Here is an 18,390-nt window from a genome sequence, read left to right on the forward strand (position 1 = left end):
GCTATTAATAAGCCCTACAAGGCTACCTCTTCTGGGGGAAGTTCAATACTAATACTCTACTGCCCTTTCCCATTTTCACTGTCTGTCATTCTCTCTCCCAGTGCCCCAGTGAAACATATGACCCACTCCTCCAGTCAACCAAGGATTTTCCTGATGAAGTCATCAGCTTCATGCGCACTCACCACCTGATGTGGGACCCCATCTATCCTCTCCAGGGGAAACCCATCCTGATGCGAGCCAATGTCCCCTTCCAGATCCATCAGCTGTTGGTGGACAGAGTGGAGTCAGAAGCTGGGCACGTGGATGTCCTCTTCCTTGGAACAGGTAGAGGGTCCTAAGCAAATATGTCTGTGTGATATTACAACACTCCTCTTCTCACATCTTCCCATTTGACCTTTCCAGCTAAGAGGGCAAAGGAAGGTGGGAGTTGGTAGAGTGCGAAAGTAAGTTGCATGGAAAGGAAAAAAAGCAGGCTATAGTAGTAAAGGTAAAAAGTTTTTGCCAGTCAAAATGCTCTCAAATGATATAGGAATCTTTCATACTACCTGTTTATACTCCTATGGTTCCAGTTTAACTGCCATAGCTACACTATGAAATCCTGGAATAAATAGTTTAGTGAGGCACTGGAGTACTTTGCCTGGGAATCATAAATGCCCCTCTCTAAACTACAAATCCCAGGATTCCATGGGATGCAGCCATAACTGTTGATGTGAAATCACAGTGCTATAACTGTGTAGCATGAAAGGGATCCTAGTAACCAACTATGAAATAAGTTGTTGATTTAATGACTGTTTGTCCCCCGCCCCCATGCTCTCAATAGCATGAATTGCCTTACGCTTTAAAATAAGGTTCACAGACCGAGAGAAATAAGCATAAGTTGATCTTGAAATTGACTGGAATCAGCAAAAGCTTCTGCTTGAAATATCATTAAGTCTCAAAAGTGCTGCTGGAGTCTTCTCCAGACCCCTTGGATTTCTTTGAAGAGAGGACTCTTATTCTTCATGATGACTACAACACTGAGAACAACCTTGTTGAAATTTACTCATTGTAGAGACAGACATGATGGTAAAATGAGCTAACATGGGTAATACACCATTCTTTTCCCCATTTATTGACACTGAATTATCCTCAAATAGGAAGACTCTTAGAAGGGGAAGGTCTATCTAGGTTCTTCCATGTTCCCAATGTCGCTTTCTTCCTTGTAAATGTGCAGAAAAGAGATCGCAGGCAACCTTTATTAGTCCTAGGAGGGCTCAATAACAATCACTTTCTTAATATTCCTTGGTGTTCACTGCTTTGTTATTTAGTACATTTCTGATAATTCCCAAGGAGACATGATTACGTTGGTGGTCCAATTTTGTTTCATAAGGGCTCTCTAACCTAGTCTTTTTGGGAGGGCACAGGAAGCTTGAGCCCCTCTTTGCTTCATGTTCCATGGAGCTTGAAGAGAAGCAATTACAGATGGATGAATCCAGCTCCTTCCTGCCATGTCATCTGTCAGTTCTATACAGAATCAACAATGATACAATTCAGACTGACATGTCTACTTCCATCTCATCTCTCTTGGCTCAAAACACCATCAGGTCTATGTGCTTCCTTTATACACAGCCATATACAACTGGAGCAGTGGTGGTGCAATGGGTTAAACCCCTGGACTGCTGACCTGAAGGTTGCTGGTTCGAATCCACATGATGGGATGAGCTCCCGTCTGTCAGCTCTAGCTTGCAGGGACATGAGAGAAGCTTCCCAGAAGGATGGTAACAAATCCGGGCATTCTCTGGGTAACGTCTCTGTAGACAGCCAATTCTCTCACTCCAGTATGTTCTCAAGTTGCTTCTGACATGATATATATAGCCATTATAGCCCTTGCAAAGCGTAATAAATTTTGTTTCTTATGGTAAATGAAATGGGTAGATTCAGTTAAGGAAGACACAGTTAACCTGAGTTTACAAGAACTGAGCAGGACTGTTCATATCAAGGTACGCACAGGTCTCTCTTGCATCAGCTTGTCATAAAGTTAATTTGATGAAGTTTACTAATAACAACATATATCTCTATGTGTATGTACCTTCAAGTAGCATGTTGACTTATGGCACCCCCAACATAACTGGAATTAAAAGATGACTTTTCAAATGTCTGAGATATTTATTCTGCCCCTATCAAGCAGATTTAAATAGAACAAAGTATATATGCAGGTTCTTGAAATGATAGGCCATCTCTTTGGATAGAGACCACTCACAATTGAAAACATCATCCATAGGCTACAACAGCTATCAAAACAAAGTTAGAAACTCTTAGCAAAAAGGGAAAAACAACAAAGGAAGTATCATAACAGGTCTCAATGTGTTCGCATCTTGAACACAGCTTGCAGTCTTTCTAATAGTTTCATCTTAGCAAAGATCAAAGCTGTGAAAAAGTATGGATAGGTTCCAAAATGTATTATGGTTATGGAAGTAAGATCTCACTCTGGTGAATAGGGAAGAGCTGTTGAGCTGCAGAAATAATGGAAGCAAAACCAAAACCTTTCTGAACAAATCCTGCCAAGAAAACTTTGTGATAGTTTTTTTTTGCATTTCACCCTTTGCAAATTGCATTGTTTACTTCAAACATGCTGCAGCAAACTGATCCCAAAAGCCTCCTTTGCCATTCTGCCAGTGTCAACACAGCTCCCTGGTCACTTGGGTTTTTTTTTTCCAAAGGGAAAGGTTTAGGCAGTCAAATCCAGAGCAGTGGAAAAGGGGGAAGATGTGGACACCATCCTTCTGCAGTTCCCCCAAACTCTATAAATCATATGTGAAAAAAATCACCCTGATAGGCCTTACAAGGTAGCTACAAAAGATGTGCCTCCATGTGTGGATAGATTGAGGAATATTGAGGGGAACTTGCTCTTTTGAACACTTATGGATTGTGTACTTTCAACATTTTCATTAGATAGAAATTATAATGCTGCTGCCTCTTTTTACTTGAGACTCTGGGAACAGAAAGGAAATGTTACTGCTCCATTCAAGATTCACATCTGATTTAGGAAAGATGTTTTGATCTCATGGGGGGGGGGGGAGATATTAACATACTGTAATGAAACTCTTTCGTCCTGACCCTCTACTGGTTTTCTGACCTTTAAGACCAAAATAATAATCATGTAGGAATCCATGTTGTTGTTGGCTTAATTTAAGAAGTTGACAATAAACCATATTATTTCTCTTTTTTTAGATATAGGCATGACGAAAAATCCTTGGAAGTTATTAACCAGGGGAATCAAATGTAGCATTGTGTTTAGGCTCTTTTAAAAAAATTTATTGAATGTTAATGTATCAGGTTTAGGTGTATATACACTGGGCCTTGGTATCTGCTGGAGAGTTGCTTACAGAACCCATATGGATAACAAAATCCCTGGATGCACAAGTTCCATTATATCCAGTGGCATAGTAAAAAGATATAAGTCATATAAAATTGCTACTTTAACCATAACCCTGTAATTAAACACTTGTTTCTTGGAATTTTTAGGTGGGAGGGATGTTTTACAGCTGAAGTTGATTCAATCCATGAATACAGAGGGCTGACAGTACCAGGTTTTAGCAGCCTCTCTTTACCATTGTTGTCTAATGTAAACATCTCTCAGACATGATCTACTGAATTTGCTGAAGTAAACTGCTTTTCTTCCCTTTGATGGTTATGATGTGAGTAATCCTCTGAAGGATGAATGAACACAGCTTCCTTTTCTCTGACATATCTTCTTGTTCGGCTTCTAACAGATGATGGTAAAGTGCTGAAGGTGAGGGTTGCTAGCAAAGAAGGGCAAGAACTGCAGGAGATTAGCCTGGAGGAGATCAGTATTTCAAAGGTATGTGGAACTCTGTTTTCACTCTTAAATATATTTGTGGATATGGATTCATGTAGGTAGCCTTGTAGAGAAGCCCATTGTGACACATTTATGTTGACTGCAAATGTGTGCTTTAGGCTAAATTAAATCTTAATCCCAATTGAAATAAGTCATCTGAAAGGAATGGGACTTGTTAGTCCCATTATATTATACATATATATTATACAATATATTAAATTATATATTTTAGTGGCATATCTCTAGGTGGGAATTGTTAAAGCGTGTAAAAAATCTGTTGGGGTGTGTGTTAACTGTAAAATGCAAAGCATGAAGCTGATTGGTTGGGTCATGCCCAGGGAGCTAACTGAGCCTGGGAATTTTGGTAACAGTTACATTTAGTTCTCTGTGCAGGAGCAAACAGAGATGGAGGTTTGCTCCTGGGCTACTGGAGAGAAGACGTTCTACCTGGACACCTAAAGCCTATTTGAATCTCTCTCAAAGACATTGTGTGAGTCAGTGCAACTGTTCACATGACTGTATATATGTTGCTCTGCATTTCAAAGAGTAAAAGTTCCTGTTCTTTACTGATCATCTGCGTGACATATCTTTTCTCTGGCAAGACATTTAGTGGACTGGTCAAACATGAACTACGTGTGATTTTCATTTTGTCACAGGAATAATATTGGTTTAGCTATTCAGTCAGATTGCGGTGGCAGTGGCTGCAACATTTAGCTTCAGGGCAAGAATGAAATCCCAGGGATCTTCCCAGGAAAGGTATCCCCTGCCCCAGTTTGATTCATCAGTGTTAAAAAGACTTATGCTCTGCTCAGACTAAATGAGAAAAGCATATAAATAGAATTAATGTAAAGGGAACAATTTAAAATATCTCCATACATCATAGGAGGCTCCTGTACAAATTCATCACAAAATATATACCCAATTATTTGGTGAATCTCAGTTCTTCAGTTCATTCTGGTCTTTATTGTCACAGGTGAGTTTCTACATATCCATTGAATACTTCCTTCCACAAATTCCTCTGTGTGGATGGACACCCACTTGCATTATAGGTTGTGTTGCTAATGAAACACAACCTATAAGGGGCTCCATGAGCAGTCTATTTCAACCCCCAGCTCAGGACAGTTAAGAATTTTTAAAAAGATTTCTGTGTTCTTTCTTTTAATCCTCTTTTATATTGCGCATTTCATATTTTACAATGGCATGAATAGGTTTGGGACTTTAAACCACACACACCTTTTTGTCAAGCTAGCCTCTTCACCCAGGATGGCTATGGGAAATTAGTGGGGAATTACATTTAAGGCTAATTTGCCATTCCAGAAGATGGGGAGAATATAGGATTTCAGAAAGGGGTCAGGCTAGGTTTATGGGCACACAAATGTATATCAGGGGCAAAACTTTAGAAATGCACCTACTAAATTCAGCAAGGGTTTTCTGTGTCTATTTAAACTGCTGCTGTTCTTTTTTTTGTAGAAGCATTTACTCATCCTAGACATGCAGCTTTCTCTAAAAAGGGTAAGTGCTTGGTTGCTAATGAACATGCTAGAGTAAGGGAGAGGCAGGGATTTTTTTTTTCTTCAAATGTTGGGGAAATAAAATTGAGGTGGTTTCATCCCCTTCTCTCTCTCTTCTGAGCAGCAAGAAGTGTTTGTGAGCAGCTCCAATGGTGTGGTCCAGCTCTCCCTTCACCGCTGTGAGCTCTATGGCAAAGCTTGTGCGGAGTGCTGCCTGGCTCAAGATCCCTACTGCACCTGGGATGGCAAATCCTGCAAGCCCTATTTGCTCACTAAAAAAAGGTGAGGCCCCTGGTTTTCCTACTCTTTGCAAGGCTTATGCTTTGATGGTGGTAGGGGTGTTGGCATTGACTTTCCCCTAGACAAGTGAGCGCCCTCCCCTGCAATTGGATCACCTAAACTTCTGTGTATTTGAGTCATCTCAGGAATTAGAAGTGCATTAAATGATGAAGCACAAAATATATTGAGACAGCGTTTGAAGTTGAGCACCATGTTGAGAAGTATAAACAGCCTTGCTGGAATGGAATAGTAAGATCAAATATATTAATTAAATATATATGCAAACTGTGCAGCCATATTACTGGTAAGCTAACTAGCCAAAATTAATGAGAACCCTTCTGTTTGTTGTGTGCTTTCAAATCATTTCCAATTTAATGGGACCCCTATGATGACCCTATTGTGGGCTATTCTAGGGCTCCTTCCACCTTAAAAACAGTTTTGGAATCCCTTCCTCTCATACTCTACAAGTTAGCTGGCATTGCCCCTCCTGACGTGCGACGGGAAGTTGCTGCTAATGGTGAGAGAAAAAAGGTCGAACATTGTGAAAGCCACCCACTGCATGACTATCAGCCTCCTCCCACCAGACTCAAGTCAAGGAAGGGCTTCATGAGAACCACCACTCCTCTTGATGTTCCTCCAGCAGCAGCAAGGGTGTCTCTCTGGGCAGCTAAACCTGGCAATTCTAACTGGATGGCCCCCCAAGAGGGTCTTCCTCCAGGGGCAAACCAAGAATGGGCAACTTGGAAGTCCCTGAACAGACTCAGAAGCGGAGTGGGCAGATCAAAAGACAACTTGGCAAGGTGGCACTACCTGGAGGAATCCTCCACCTTGTGTGACTGTGGAGCTGAACAAACAACTCAGCATATGTATGCTTGCCCACAATGCCCTGCCTCATGTACGGAGGAGGAGTTGTTTAAAGCTACAGACAATGTGGTTGCTGGGTTGTTGTATGTCTTTCGGGCTGTGTGGCCATGTTCCAGAAGCATTCTCTCCTGACGTTTCGCCCACATCTATGGCAGGCATCCTCAGAGGTTGTGAGGTATGGAGAAAACTAAGCAAAGAGGTTAATATATATCTGTGGAAAGTCTAGGGTGAGAGAGGTCAGTGTGAATGTGTAGTTAATCACTTAAATTAGCATTGAAAAGCTTATCTGCTGTCTTCTTCCTGCCTCTGGGGCATCCTTTGTTTAGAGTCGTTAACTGCCCTTGGTTGATTCATGTCTGGAAACCCTCTGTTTTCAGAGTATTGCTTTTTATTTACTGTTCTGATTTTTGAGTTTTGTAATACTGGTAGCCAGATTTTGTTCATTTTCATGGTTTCTTCCTTTCTGTTGAAGTTGTCCACATGCTTGTGGATTTCAATGGCTTCTCTGTGTAGTCTGACATGATAGTTGTTAGAATGGTCCAGCATTTTTGTGTTCTCAAATAGTATTCTGTGTCCAGGCTGGTTCATCAAATGCTCTGCTATGGCTGATTTCTCTGGTTGAATTAGTCTGCAGTGCCTTTCATGTTCTTTGACTCTTGTTTGGGCGCTGCGTTTGGTGGTCCCTATGTAGACTTGTCCACAGCTGCATGGTATCCGGTAGACTCCTGCAGAAGAGAGAGGATCCCTCTTGTCCTTCGCTGACCGTAGCATTTGTTGGATTTTCTTCGTGGGTCTGTAGATAGTTTGTAGGTTGTGCTTCTTCATCAGTTTGCCTATGCGATAAGTGGTTCCCTTGATGTATGGTAAGAACACCTTTCCTCTGGGTGGATCTTTGTCTTGACTCTCATGGCTTGTTCTTGGCCTTGCAGCTCTTCTGATGTCTGTGGTGGAGTATCCATTGGCCTGTAGAGCCCAGTTTAGGTGGTTGAGTTCACCTTGGAGGAGGTGAGGTTCGCAGATTCTTTGTGCACGGTCTGTCAGGGCTTTGATTGTGCTCCTTTTTTGACTTGGGTGATGGTTGGAGTTTTTATGAAGGTATCTATCTGTGTGTGTAGGTTTTCTGTAAACTGTGTGGCCCAATTGTTGATTGGGTTTGCGGATGACCAGAACATCCAGAAATGGCAGTTTTCCTTCCTTTTCTTTTTCCATGGTGAATTGGATGTTTGGGTGGATGCTGTTAAGATGGTCCAGGTACTTGCTGTTGCTGTTGCCCGCTTTTGGTCCAAAACTATTTAGTTGCTTGTGATTTCTTTTTTTTTCTTTTTTTTAATTTTATTTTTATTTCCATTATTTGAAATGTACAATGCTTTTGACACGAAATAAATATACACTTTCTCTTTCACAAACCCCTTCAGAAACATTCAGCCAGGGAGGATCACTGTTTAGACATGTAGAGTTCATGGAAGGTATCTTCTAGGCTGCCAAATCAGTGTCCTCTTGACTAAAAAAGCACCACTGAACTAGTGGGAGATAGCCATAGTTGAACTTGGAGCTGATCACGATATTGTGGCCACTTCATTTCCTTTTCCTTCTAAGTCTGGCACTTACTGGACTACCCATTAACTACATACATACATTTAAGTATGACTTAAGGTAAAGGTTTCCCCTGACATTAAGTCCAGTCGTGACCGACTCTGGGGGTTGGTGCTCATCTCCATTTCTAAGCTGAAGAGCCGGCGTTGTCCGTAGACACCTCCAAGGTCATGTGGCCGGCATGACTGCATGGAGCACCGTTACCTTCCCGTCGGAGCAGTACCTATTGATCTACTCACATTTTGCATGTTTTCGAACTGCTAGGTTGGCAGGAGCTGGGGCTAACAGCGGGTGCTCATTCCGCTCCCGGGATTTGAACCTGGGTCCTTTTGATCCACAAGTTCAGCAGCTCAGCGCTTTAACACACTGTGCACCAGGGGCATGACTTACTTCACCCTTTTTAGATGAAGCACAGGAGATATTCTCTAGTCCAGGGGTTCTCAAACGTTTTCGGCCGTGGAGCCCTTTTTGAAGCAAAAGCATCTTGTGGAGCCCCCCCCCCCCCAAATGTTTATATATTATATTATATATAATGTATATATATCAGGCATGTACAAATTTTTTGATGCCTTGTGTTTTAAAATTTGACAGACGGGCCGGGGCAGTAGCAGATGGATTGGAAGTGTTTGTGTGAACTAACTGGAAAAAAATGAACAAATTTCTATGCACACTGCACATATCTCATTTGTAGTGCAAAAGAAAGAAAGAACAATACAATGTTTAAAATGAAGAACAATTTAAACCAACATAGACTTAACAGTATTTCAGTGGAAGACCCCAGGGGCCATTCGGTCCAACCCTCTTCTGCCATGCAGTAAAAGCACAATCAAAGCATTCCCAACAGATAGTAGTAATAATAATAATAATAATAATAATAATAATAATAATAATAATAATAATAATAATTTTATTTGTGTTCTGCCCTATCTCCACAGGGAGACTCAGGATGGATTCCCAACATAAAGTGGCAAACATTCAATATCTCTATAAAAACAAACAAATACCAATATCAAATCCCAGAAAAACCCACATATGAAAAACCCCACATATAAAAATAACATTAAAACCTCACATCAAATAAATTGAGCCAAACGTAATTAAACAAAAATTATATGATGACTTGGAATCTGCACAAACATCCACATTAATCTACAGAGCTAACTAGAGTTCACAAAGTTGTGTGTGTTGGTTGTGTGGTCAATGATGGTATCTGTGCTGACATGAACTAGCAGAGCCCAGATATAAAATAGTTCTCAACCAGGAGCCTAATGGTGATCTCTCATTATCTCATTATCAGATGGCCGTCCAGCCTTTGTAAAAATAATAAGAGTCTGTGCGGCAAGAGGGCGCCTGGAGTGGGGTCTGGGAGGCGAGGGGGGCATTTGGAAAAGGTTAGTGCCCCTGGTGGACAATGATGCCGCCGAGCACCCTTGAAACAGAAAGAGGAGGAAAGAGGAGGAGGATGAAAGTGCAGAGCCCCTCAGTATCTCCGCGGACCACAGTTTAAGAACTGCTGCTCTAGTCTAGTACACTCAGTACAAAACCATCAACTGGGAGCTGTCCAGTCACACACGAGACACCATCACTGAGTCTGCATACCAGAGAGGAGGGATGGTTGCGGGGCGGGGAATTGAGATTATGAAGATGAGTCTGCTCTGGACTTTTAAAGGAAGGGAAAGGGGGTGCCCCTAACTGTGAATGCGCCTTCATTTCTTCCCTCTCGGACTGAGTCCAGCTGCTACTTCATCATCTGAATTGCCTCCCTACTACATTCTGCCCACAAATGAAGCAACAAGGCATGGGGTGGAGAGAGGACAATGAACTGTGTGGGTGGAGAATTAGGCACCACCTGCTTAATGTAAGATTTCACTATATATAGTTGGTTAATTCTGCTTCATGGGCTTGGCCTTTGTGCAACCATATGCTAAATATACCTACTGGTTGTCTTTCCTGTAGAAAAGCACAGTGCCAACATATGCGGAAGGCCAACCCAGCTGGACGGTGCCAAAATGCTGCAAAAGGTGAGTCAAGAAAAAGTGGTGACGTATGGTATGACGTAGGTAAGAATTTCAGTTCAATTCAACTTTGATAAGAACTTACCAAGTTTTGTAAATGCTTTTATATTTGGGATAGAAAAAGCATGAGTTTTTTTTATAAAAAAAAACCTCAAAGTCAGAAGCCAAAAGTGGCAGATCAAATGACTGAGACCCAAGAGGCTTTGTTCTTAAATTAGAGGCTGTTAGAGGCTTTGCTCTTAAATTTCTGGCTTTGGGTACCTATATGATGGCCATGTTTGAAGTGTCATATCTTTTTCTTGCCCTCTTGAGATGATTCCTGGTCTTTAACAGCTACATGACAAGAAGGGACAAGAAGCTTCTCTTTGTGCTGGGAATAGCTATAGCTTTCTAAAGTGATACCTTTCTATTCATCTCTGAAGAACGTACCCTAATTCATCAGCTGCAACAGATCTTAAAATTGGATAGATTTTCCAGGAAACATTTTCAGGGATAAATGTGTAGGCTGTACAGCAAAATAAAACAAAAGCCACCAAAGAATGGTACCTTTATGGACCAAGCATGATGCACGAAACACTTCATGCAAGCTTTCCAAGCTCTGGTAGTTCCTTCATTAGGCAAAATATGTTTTAAAATCATACAGAAGAAGAGAAAAGTGATAGTGTTGGAGTAACAGGACAATATTGTATCAGGTGTTGGTTCTGTTTCTCAGTTGGTCTGGAGCAGTAGTTCTCAACCTGCGGGTCCCCAGATATTTTGGTCTTCAACTCTCAGAACTCCTAACAGCTGGGAAACTGGCTGTTGTATGCCAAAACACCTGGGGACCCACAGGTTGAGAACCACTGATCTGGAGGGATCTCAATGTAATCAGAGGCCACTCTCCCATTTTTGGCCATGAGGGAACCAAGGCAAAGGACGGTAAGATTCAAACTCGGTGAGCAACAGTGAAGTCATCTCATTTAGGATCCAAGATGTTTCTATCTTTTGTAAAGCTTCAGTGTTTGATGCATTTTGGTTGGCCAATAAAAATATCATTCTTTCGTAGATATTTCACTGTCTCATCAAGAGCCACTCACTGGGTCCACTTCTGAGATGCTAGGTCTGAACCACTCCACAGATGGAGTATGCATAATGCCATTCAGAAGTGGGGAACATTCCAAAGACCACTTAAACCAGCCCTTCACTGAAAGGCAGGCTTCAATATACCTATGAATCATTGCTTAGTAGAAATATGCCCAGCCTCCTCTTTTTTCACCCAGCACTGCCAGGCTGAGTAACCTGTACAAAACTTGCTTAGGTGGAGAAAGGATTAAATGTAGCCCCTGACTGCATGGGAGACAACATCCATTTCATTTAAAGTGCTCCCTAGTTTACACTGAGAGTTGTGTGGCTATCACAGATCTTTCATTAGTATTTTAGCCACAGCTGGGGAAATGGAGGCACTCACCTGACTTTCCATAAACACTGTCAGGCAGGGATTTAGGTGTCATTGTTAATATAAACCCAACTCTGGTTCTGTTTAATGCAAACGCTGCTGGATGCGATTGATACTGCTTTGCAGGGTGGCCTTATTCTACACCTTTAAGAGAGACTGTGGTTAAAGTCAGTGGTTAAAGTCTATTGGGCCAGTGCAATTAACAACCATGGATAAAAGCACTGGAGCACTCTCATAGGGGTTGGGGTAAAGTACCATCATTGTAGCACTTTACGCTGAGTATACTACTGCTCCCAGTTAGAATACCAATATGTCCTTAAAGGAGATAGAAGTAGGAGACAGCGGTAATAAGATCCTCACGTGTGAAAGTGAGTCTACCATTATGGTAGACCATGTAGGGAGAGGGTATGTGTCTAGCAGCTGGGGGGCCCCCATCGAGGTGATCCAGGGGAGGGGGAGATACGGGAAAGGGAGGCATAATCTAATTCTGCCTAGGGTGAGCAACAGAGTGCTTGTAGATTTAAAACGGCCTCCTGACACAGTAAACTTGGGTGCCCAAGTTGGCGGGCTCTCCGATCTGAAGGTGGTGATGCTGAACGCCAGGTCTGTCAATGGTAAAGCTGCAATCATCCAGGATCTTATCCTGGATGAGCAGGCAGACCTGGTGTGCATAACGGAGACCTGGTTGGATGAAGCTGGGGGGGCCAATCTCACCCAGCTTTGTCCACCAGGTTATGCCGTGCAGCATCAACCAAGATCTGGAGGGAGAGGAGGAGGGGTTGCAGTGGTCTATAAGGAGTCCATCCCCCTGACCAGGTGCCCCATCCCGCAGTCTACCTTGTTTGAGTGTGCTCATCTGAGGGTAGGGGGCCAGGACAGTTTAGGGATTCTGCTAGTGTACCGACCACCCCGCTGCACTACAGTCTCCCTGCCTGAGCTAGCAGGGATGGTCTCTGGCCTGGCGCTGGAGTCCCAATGACTCATTGTGCTGGGGGACTTCAATGTCCATGCCGAGACCACTCCTTCTGGTGCAGCTCAGGACTTCATGGCCACCATGGCAACCATGGGGCTGTCCCAACTAGTATCTGGCCCTACCCACAAAGCGGGGCACACACTTGACTTGGTTTTCTGCCAGGGATGGGAGGAAGGTGGCGGTGTGGAGGAGCTCACCATTGCTCCTTTGCCATGGACCGACCATCACCTGATCAGGTTTAGAATCACTGCGCCCCCCAACCTCCGCAGGGGTGGAGGACCCAAAATGGTCCGCCCCAGGAGGCTTATGGATCCGGATGGATTCCTGATGGCTCTTGGGGAATTTCCCGCCACCTTGGCTGGTGATTCTGTCGATGCTCTGGTCGCCCTCTGGAACAAGGAGGTGACTAGGGCAATAGACACGATCGCTCCGGAACGTCCCCTTTCGAGTACCCGAGCTAAACCATCTCCTTGGTTCACTGAGGAGCTGGCAGCGATGAAGCGAAAGAAGAGGGAACTAGAGGGTGTGTGGCGTTCGAAGCCGAGCGAGCCAAACCGAACACGGCTATGTCTCTATCTCAGGGCATATGCCGCGGCAATAGATGCTGCAAAGAATGTTTTCTTTGCAGCTAATATTGCGTCCGCAAAGAACCGTCCGGCGGAGCTGTTCCGAGTTGTCAGAGGTTTGTTATATCCCGCCCCCCAAGACGGGATCCCTGACAACTCGGCAGCCCGCTGTGAAGCATTTGCTCAGTTCTTTGCGGACAAAGTCGCTTTGATCCGTTCTAGCTTTGACACCATATTAACGGCAGTCTCCGAGGATGTAGCAAGAGCACCTGCTTGTCCCATTTTGATGGATTCGTTTCAATTGGCTCAGCCTGAGGACGTGGACAAGGTGCTTGGAGAGGTGAGGGCTACCACATGCATCCTAGACCCCTGCCCATCCTGGCTGGTGAGAGAAGCCAGAGGGGGATTGGCCGAGTGGGTGAAGGTGGTGGTGAATGCCTCCCTTCGGGAAGGCATATTTCCAGCGAGCCTTAAATTGGCTGTGATCAAACCGCTGTTGAAGAAGCCATCACTGGACCCCACTCAATTGGAGAACTATCGGCCTATTTCCAATCTCCCCTTTTTGGGCAAGGTCGTGGAACGTGTGGTGGCCGCACAACAGCAGGCATTCTTGGTAGATACCGATTATCTGGATCCGGCACAGTCTGGCTTCAGGCATGGTACCGAGACAGCCTTGGTCGCCTTAGTCGATGATCTACGCCGCGAGCTGGACAGCGGGAGTGTGTCCCTGCTGGTTCTGCTGGACCTCTCAGCGGCCTTCAATACTGTCGATCACGGTATCCTTCTGGGGCGCCTTGCCAGGATGGGTCTCGGAGGTACTGTTTTGCAGTGGCTCCGGTCCTTCCTGGAGGGGCGTTCCCAGATGGTGTCACTGGGGGACGCCTGCTCGGCCCCACAACCATTGACTTGTGGGGTCCCGCAGGGTTCAGTACTGTCCCCCATGTTGTTTAACATCTACATGAAGCCGCTGGGAGAGATCATCCGGAGTTTCGGGGTGAGGTGTCATCTGTACGCAGATGATGTCCAGCTCTGTCACTCCTTCCCACCTGTCACTAAGGAGGCTGTCCAGGTCCTGAACCGGTGTCTGGCCGCTGTGTCGGACTGGATGAGGGCGAACAAATTGAAACTTAATCCAGACAAGACAGAGGTCCTCCTGGTCAGTCGCAGGGCTGAACAGGGAATAGGGTTACAGCCTGTGCTGGACGGGGTCGCACTCCCCCTGAAGACGCAGGTTCGCAGTCTGGGGGTTCTCCTGGACTCATCGCTGAGCCTGGAACCCCAGGTCTCGGCGGTGGCCAGGGGAGCCTTCGCACAACTAAGACTTGGGCGCCAGCTGCGCCCGTTCCTTGGGAGGTCTGACTTGGCCACGGTGGTCCACGCTCTGGTTACATCCCGTTTGGACTACTGCAACGCTCTCTACGTGGGGTTGCCTCTGAAGACGGCTCGGAAGCTCCAACTAGTACAACGGGCGGCAGCCAGACTAATAACTGGGGCGGCTTACAGGGAGCGTACTACCCCCTTGTTAAGCCAGCTCCACTGGCTGCCGATATGCTACCGAACCCAATTCAAAGTGCTGGTTTTGACCTATAAAGCCTTAAACGGTTCTGGCCCAATCTACTCGTCCGAACGTATCTCCTCCTATGAGCCAGGAACATCCCTGAGGTCATCTGGAGAGGCCCTGCTCTCAGTCCCGCCTGCCTCACAGGCGCGGCTGGTGGGAACGAGGGACAGGGCCTTCTCGGTGGTGGCTCCCCGGCTATGGAACACCCTCCCCAGAGATATACGGCAAGCCCCAACCCTTTTGAGTTTTAGAAAAGCCTTAAAAACATGGCTTTGTGCCCAGGCTTTTAATGAATAAATGATAAAGACGACCCAGATTGTTATATGGATAAAGTTGGAGGATATTGGACGAACGGATTTTAAACACGTTTTATGTTTTATATTTTATACTGTATTTAATTGGTTGTATTTTTTATATGTTGTTGTTTTTAATGATGTATCGGCATCGAATTGTTGCCAATTGTACGCCGCCCTGAGTCCCTCCGGGTGAGAAGGGCGGGATAGAAATATTTGAAATAAATAAATAATAAATAACTGTGACACTTCTGCTGGTGTAAAAGCTGATGCTTCTGCATTTATCATTGTACTCTTCCATTATGATGACTTTTGCCTGACTAATGAAGCACTCTGAATTGCCTAACACTAAAAAACACTGAAAAGCAACATTCCCTCTACATTGTTTCCTTCGCTTCTGAATGCAAACTTCACTAAATCTCATACATGACAGCCTTAATTTCTTTCCTCTTGCTGAGATCTCTCCCATTAGGATTAGTCAAAATATGTAGTATTTCATTTCAAAATTGTGCCTTGTATGTGAAAGTCGCTATGTTGTCTGGAAATAGTAATTTTGGCACTCTTGGGTACTTTTTAAAGAAAAAGCTATAGAAAATGAACAAAACAAATGCTTGGCCAATTATTCCTGCATGTGACAATAGGGACTGCCTCCACCTTCCCTGTAGCTAAGACTAACAGCTTGGCCTGAAAAGTCAGGTGGCCATATCTTTCTTCCTGCCCAACTGCACTCCCATCCATTCACTCTAATGTAAAAATCTTTTAAGTGACTCCTGACATGCAAATACAGTAGAGTCTCACTTATTCAACATAAACGGGCCGGCAGAACGTTGGATAAGTGAATATGTTAGATAATAAGGAGGGATTAAGGAAAAGCCTATTAAACATCAAATTAGTTTATGATTTTACAAATTAAGCATTAAAACATTATGTTATACAACAAATTTGACAGAAAAAGTAGTTCAATACGCTGTCATACTATGTAGTAATTACTGTATTTATTAATTTAGCACCAAAATATCATGATGTATTGAAAACATTGACTACAAAAATGCGTTGGATAATCCAGGATGTTGGATAAGCGAGTGTTGGATAAGTGAGACTCTACTGTACATGTTTGAGGGTAGGAGGCAAGTAGAAAAGCTCTATGCTGTGGATTGAATCTTGCTGTCAGCACTTGTCTAGGTATGTGCCTTCAAGTCACCTCTCCATGATAGGTGGTGCAGTGGGTTAAACCCTTGTGCCAGCAGGACTGATGACCTGAAGGTTGGATTGCTGACCTGAAGGTTGCCAGTTCGAATCCAACCCGGAGAGAGTGTGGATGAGCTCCCTCTATCAGCACCAGCTCCATGCAGGGACATGAGAGAAGCCTCCCACAAGGATGGTAAAAACATCAAAAAACATCCGGGCGTCCCTTGGGCAACGTCCTTGCAGACGGCCAATTCTCACACCAGAAGCGACTTGCAGTTTCTCAAGTTGCTCCTGACACACACACACAAAAACCCCATGATGTCCATATGGTTTCCTTAGGCAAGGCATACCCAGGTGGTTTTTCCAATCCCTTCCTCTGAATACAGTCTACAGCACCTGGTATTCATTGACCATCTCCCATCCAAGTACTCACCAGGGCTGACATTATTAAGCTTCCAAAACCAAATGGGATCTGATGCCAATGTGTCACAACACAAAGTTTGGAAAGCACTGTTGTAGAGGCTTAGAAGACACTTGGCCAAATCTTAAATCTAAACTGAATTGAGCATACACCAGATTAAACTGAAGTGAGCATACACCATGAACTTTGCTGATTAGGCATAGCTATTCTCTAAACAAGGCAAGCAACAGAAGCGGTATGGAGGGAGCAGTGTGTTCTATAGATCCTTATGTTGGTTCTATCAAAGTCCCATTCTCTGCTGAATCACAGTGTTGTGCCACAAATTAAGATATTTGGCTTTGTAGAACAACGGGAAAAGGTGCAATCCTCCCCCCCCCCCCCCATATAAACGGGAGATTTTGTTTCATAGTTGTTACAGAATCTTCAGTGATGACTGGAAAGCATTTTTGTCCCACTGGTCATGCACTCTTCTCTCTTTTATTTCCACGCAGGAACCTTCTTGGCTGAAGAAATTGTGATCTTTGGCGTGCAGAACAACTCGACCTTTCTTGAATGCCTTCCACATTCTCCCCAGACCACCATTCATTGGCTAGTGCAGCACAGCAATACAGTTGCTCTGGAGGAGGTACTGGGTGAAACACAAGTTAAGGAGTAGGGCAGATTCCTTGGGCCCTTAGGGAGCCATGGGAAACATGGGCATCTGCTGCTGGGGAAATGGTTATCAATTAGGGAATGCAATGTGAATACCAGATTAGCATTGTAATTACAACCAAGTCCAATGCTAAACAAAATATTGTCTGGGTTCCTTGCAGATTCGGAGCACTGACCGCTTCTTCATTCTAGAGCAAGGGTTGTTGATTAGTCAGCTATCACAGCAGGATGCTGGTACCTACCATTGCCAAGGAATGGATAACTCCTTTTCTCAAACACTCAGCTTCTACAACCTGCGCATCATTGGACACCAGGCTGTGGAGGCATTAACCTCCAGGCAAAGCAAGAGCACAAAGGAAGTTGGAGTTTCATCCAGCACCAACCACAGGTTGGAGCTTCCATTTCCTTACAAGGGCTATTCATGGGCCTTAGGAGCACCTGGCACCAATTTGGATGAGATTTGCAAGGAAAGGAAAAAGCAGAGGCAAAAGGTCTGGAACCCGAACTGGCAGCAGCATCCCCCAGAAAGCAAAAAGGGCCGAGTGCGTCGGCAGCCTGGATCCTTGTAGCAGCACTGAACTACCGTACTCTAGCTGCAGATGTGTACAGAATGCCCCAATGGACACATGAAGGGCACTCACCATATTCTTCCCACTCCAGACCAAAGTCTATCCTTCTTTAAACTGCAACTCTTTTCCTAAACAAGGAATTCAAGGGAAGTGTAAAGAACCAAGTAAGTCTGCTTGAGAAATGCAGAGGTCTTTTGCCCAGTTTGACAAACACATACCATAAGCCTATAGAACTAATTATGAAAATCCTGTCCAATACAGAATGGAAGAGAGAGCTTTTGTTTCTTTATTCTTCCAAGTACATGCTTTATACAGTTCTTCCCATCTTGATTTCCTAATAAATGGTAATCATTAATGGTGCTTATTGTGGGGCTTTTTATTGGCCTAGCATTTGCAAAACGGAATTCAGTAAGCCCTAGTAGGGAGGGGAATTATGTTATAAAATAATACAATGCTGTGGGAATTTGGCTCCTTACATGCCAAACCTGTGTAAACAAGGATGATCTAACAGAGAATTGTTTTTTCTAAAGTTTTGGGGCTGCTTCACAACTTATGTACAGGATTTTTTTTTCTTAGTGAGAGTGTACATAGCAGAAACAGGGAACCAGTCCTAGTTGACAGGTGTGCTGTCAG

At 44.1% G+C, this 18,390-nt stretch overlaps 1 protein-coding gene across 2 annotated transcripts in view; it reads left to right on the forward strand.

Annotated features, from left to right (window-relative positions):
* The window catches only part of LOC100566351 (semaphorin-3D), a 47,137-nt gene extending 29,025 nt beyond the window's left edge, over nt 1–18,112 (forward strand). For both annotated transcript variants that reach the window (XM_008105079.3, XM_008105080.3), the window contains exons 12-18: nt 102–324; nt 3,753–3,841; nt 5,309–5,350; nt 5,474–5,631; nt 10,042–10,106; nt 17,029–17,162; nt 17,350–18,112. In XM_008105079.3, coding sequence (XP_008103286.2) covers nt 102–324; nt 3,753–3,841; nt 5,309–5,350; nt 5,474–5,631; nt 10,042–10,106; nt 17,029–17,162; nt 17,350–17,757 — 1,119 coding nt within the window. In that variant the 3' untranslated portion in view covers nt 17,758–18,112. The remainder of the gene's footprint in view (nt 1–101; nt 325–3,752; nt 3,842–5,308; nt 5,351–5,473; nt 5,632–10,041; nt 10,107–17,028; nt 17,163–17,349) is intronic.
* The last annotated feature ends 278 nt before the right edge of the window (nt 18,113–18,390 follow it).

The sequence above is a fragment of the Anolis carolinensis genome, chromosome 2 (genome assembly GCF_035594765.1).
Source record: "Anolis carolinensis isolate JA03-04 chromosome 2, rAnoCar3.1.pri, whole genome shotgun sequence".
NCBI lineage: Eukaryota > Metazoa > Chordata > Lepidosauria > Squamata > Dactyloidae > Anolis > Anolis carolinensis.